Source organism: Perkinsus marinus, assembly GCF_000006405.1.
Source record: "Perkinsus marinus ATCC 50983 genomic scaffold scf_1104296959626, whole genome shotgun sequence".
Classification (NCBI taxonomy): domain Eukaryota; phylum Perkinsozoa; order Perkinsida; family Perkinsidae; genus Perkinsus; species Perkinsus marinus.
The window spans coordinates 6,367-7,525 of NW_003206352.1; the positions used below are offsets into that span (position 1 = coordinate 6,367).

Consider the following 1,159-nt stretch of genomic DNA (forward strand, 5'->3'; position numbering starts at 1 on the left):
GGTAGTCTCTTGGAAGACTTTGCCGTTCTTATATGTGTTGATGGCTAATAGTTTATAGGGCTTGTTAGCAGACTCGTCAGTATAGAGGACCCAGACGTTGGGCTGGAGACCAGTCTGATAAATGGCAGTGTAGTTGGTGCCATCCTTTGGGTCCACTCCTTCAGGGCCATGATGAGACCACTTGGTATACGAGCCACCGTCGAGTGATTCGATGCCCTCCTTGATCCACCCATTATCCTCAAGGCTCTGGGTGTTCTGTGTCGCCGCAGTGAGCATGCGATGAGAAGGACGAGTCTCCTCGAGGACAGTACGGGCTGTATTCATGAATATTTGATCGACCTTGTGCATCTCAGGGGTTTCAACATACATCATATACTGATAGGGGTGGTTGGGGGAGGCCTCGACTCTAACCTGACCCTCCTCAGTGACGATAACATCTTCCCTCGTAGTTAGGCTACCATCTTCCATGCCGGGAAGCGTGAGGCCATAAGTCTCTCTAGCCATGGACTTGCCGCAAGGTGCGGGGTTACCGTCCGCGTCAAGGAGGTCCTTGTTACAGTACTTGGTGGTGGTAGCCGTGAAACGGGCATTACTTGCCTTGAGGGCATCGACGCAGTAGTTTATCCCTATGAAGGGGATGAGGAAGAAGAACATAATGTGGATCATTTACAGGGAAAAGTTATATGGAACAGAGATTAAAGTTGAAGCTGAAGACAGTCTTGTGTAATTCCTAATCAGGGAGGACCAGTGGCCCTGGGCCACTTGTACTCAATCAGAGATTCAATGCGAATAGGGCTGTTGACTCCTCGCAGTATGCATATCAATGGAGACATTACGACTCACAGTCCATGAAGAGTATCGACATCGTGGTGTTGCTCATCTCACTGGCACAGCCAGCGATAAGTGGCATCTTCCCCTCATGTATAAAGCTCTGTGTGTCTGCGTGCAACGCACAAGAGGATTTAGCTAATGGAGATTGTCCATTGGGGAGACGACCTACTGTAATTACAGTTAAAAGGAAAAGAGTGGAACATTTCCAACTCCCTACGCTTAGCGTAGTACGCTATGTGAAAAAGTAGGAAGATTGTGCTCATACAGGAATATTTCAAGTGATGTGCCCTAGAGAAATATGGAGCCCAGCTGCAGGAGATACCTCAGA

General features: G+C 48.6%; 1 protein-coding gene across 1 annotated transcript in view; it reads right to left on the reverse strand.

Moving 5' to 3' along the window:
* Pmar_PMAR010455 (hypothetical protein) overlaps nucleotides 1–705 on the reverse strand; it is a gene marked incomplete at its 3' end in the record, with an annotated part of 1,802 nt that extends 1,097 nt beyond the window's left edge. Inside the window, exon 1 of the mRNA XM_002773041.1 lies at nucleotides 19–705. Coding sequence (XP_002773087.1) covers nucleotides 19–666 — 648 coding nt within the window. The 5' untranslated portion in view covers nucleotides 667–705. The remainder of the gene's footprint in view (nucleotides 1–18) is intronic.
* Nucleotides 706–1,159: the final 454 nt, after the last annotated feature.